At 44.5% G+C, this 1244-nt stretch overlaps 1 protein-coding gene across 1 annotated transcript; it reads left to right on the forward strand.

The window, feature by feature from the left end:
* Positions 1-308: 308 nt before the first annotated feature.
* Positions 309-945, forward strand: Pmar_PMAR014471 (serine/threonine protein kinase, putative; the record flags this gene model as incomplete). Its single annotated transcript, XM_002787912.1, has 5 exons — positions 309-385; positions 425-561; positions 609-699; positions 745-802; positions 860-945. Coding segments are annotated over 5 exons (449 nt in total), but the record flags the coding sequence as incomplete, so codon positions are not given.
* Positions 946-1244: the final 299 nt, after the last annotated feature.

The following is a 1244-nucleotide window of genomic DNA, read 5'->3' on the forward strand; positions in this document are numbered from 1 at the left end:
CTACACTACTGCGTGGCAAAGATCGGAAATGCACTCGCCGAGTGATTCACGCGCGTTACAGCAACTGGTGCATGTTCACAATATGATCTCCATATCGTGATGTGACTCGTGTATCATCATCGTCCTGAGTAAGAGGAGTAAGGTTGCCACATTTCTATTGATATCGCTGCGGCTCATTTATATGATATTGATGAAGATAGTTGTTATGATTTCGAATACTGTTTCGTGAACATCTGTATTTATGAGCTGCGACTAGCTATGTTAGGTCGTGATGACATTATGATGATTCAGTTCTCATTGAATCCATCATGACCATTGGTGCTTCTGATAAGATGGCTGCATTCAAGAATGCTATGGAAAGCAAGAACGCTACCAGGGCTGACAAGTAGGTCTCAGTAGCTTACTCATACGATTACTCCTCGAGATTCATCGCTCTGAACCACGCTCACTCCGCTGTGGTTGCCAAGATGGAGAGTCTTCAAACCGATGAGGAACGGAAGGCTGTGGAAGACGCTTTTGTGCAGGAGCAAAATAGATGTCTAAGACTGCAGAGGAAGAGATGTGAGCCGTAGATGTTCTTATATATGATGATGGCTGTGGTTCGATAGGCACAACCGACGATTTTGAGGTCATTAGGACGATTGGTCAGGGAGCATTTGGTGTGGTGAGGGTAGTCAGGCATAAGGAAGATAAAGAGATGTGAGTGGCTGAGGAGACCATAGGTGTGAAACTCTCACATGTAAGATATGCATTGAAACAGATGCCAAAGAAATGCATGAAAAAGAAGAATCAAAGGGATCGTGTAGCATCCGCGTTGGACCATCTGATCGGCTGAGGAGTTGGGTGTTGTGTGGTTTAGGTTGTGGCAGAAAAGAGCCTCTTATCTCGAATGGGAGATACATGGGTTAGTGCACTCTATCAGACCTTTCAAGATGAGGACAATCTGTGAGATATTCGCTTACAGATCTTATCAGTCACCAATTCTATCAGCTGATGGAATTGGTGACGAATCGAACGGTATATACCATAAACCAGAGAAAAATTGGACAGTTTGTACTCCCCAAATGCTACCCGTATCAGGTACATGGTCATGGAGTTCCTTCCTGGTGGAGATATGATGTCACATCTCATCCGTTTGGACATCTTCAGCGACTATCAAACTAAGTTCTACATAGCAGAACTCATAGAGGCTGTTCATTCAGTCCATAAGCTGGGGTTAGCAACGAGCTCCGGCATCATCATCA

Source organism: Perkinsus marinus, assembly GCF_000006405.1.
Source record: "Perkinsus marinus ATCC 50983 genomic scaffold scf_1104296929200, whole genome shotgun sequence".
Classification (NCBI taxonomy): domain Eukaryota; phylum Perkinsozoa; order Perkinsida; family Perkinsidae; genus Perkinsus; species Perkinsus marinus.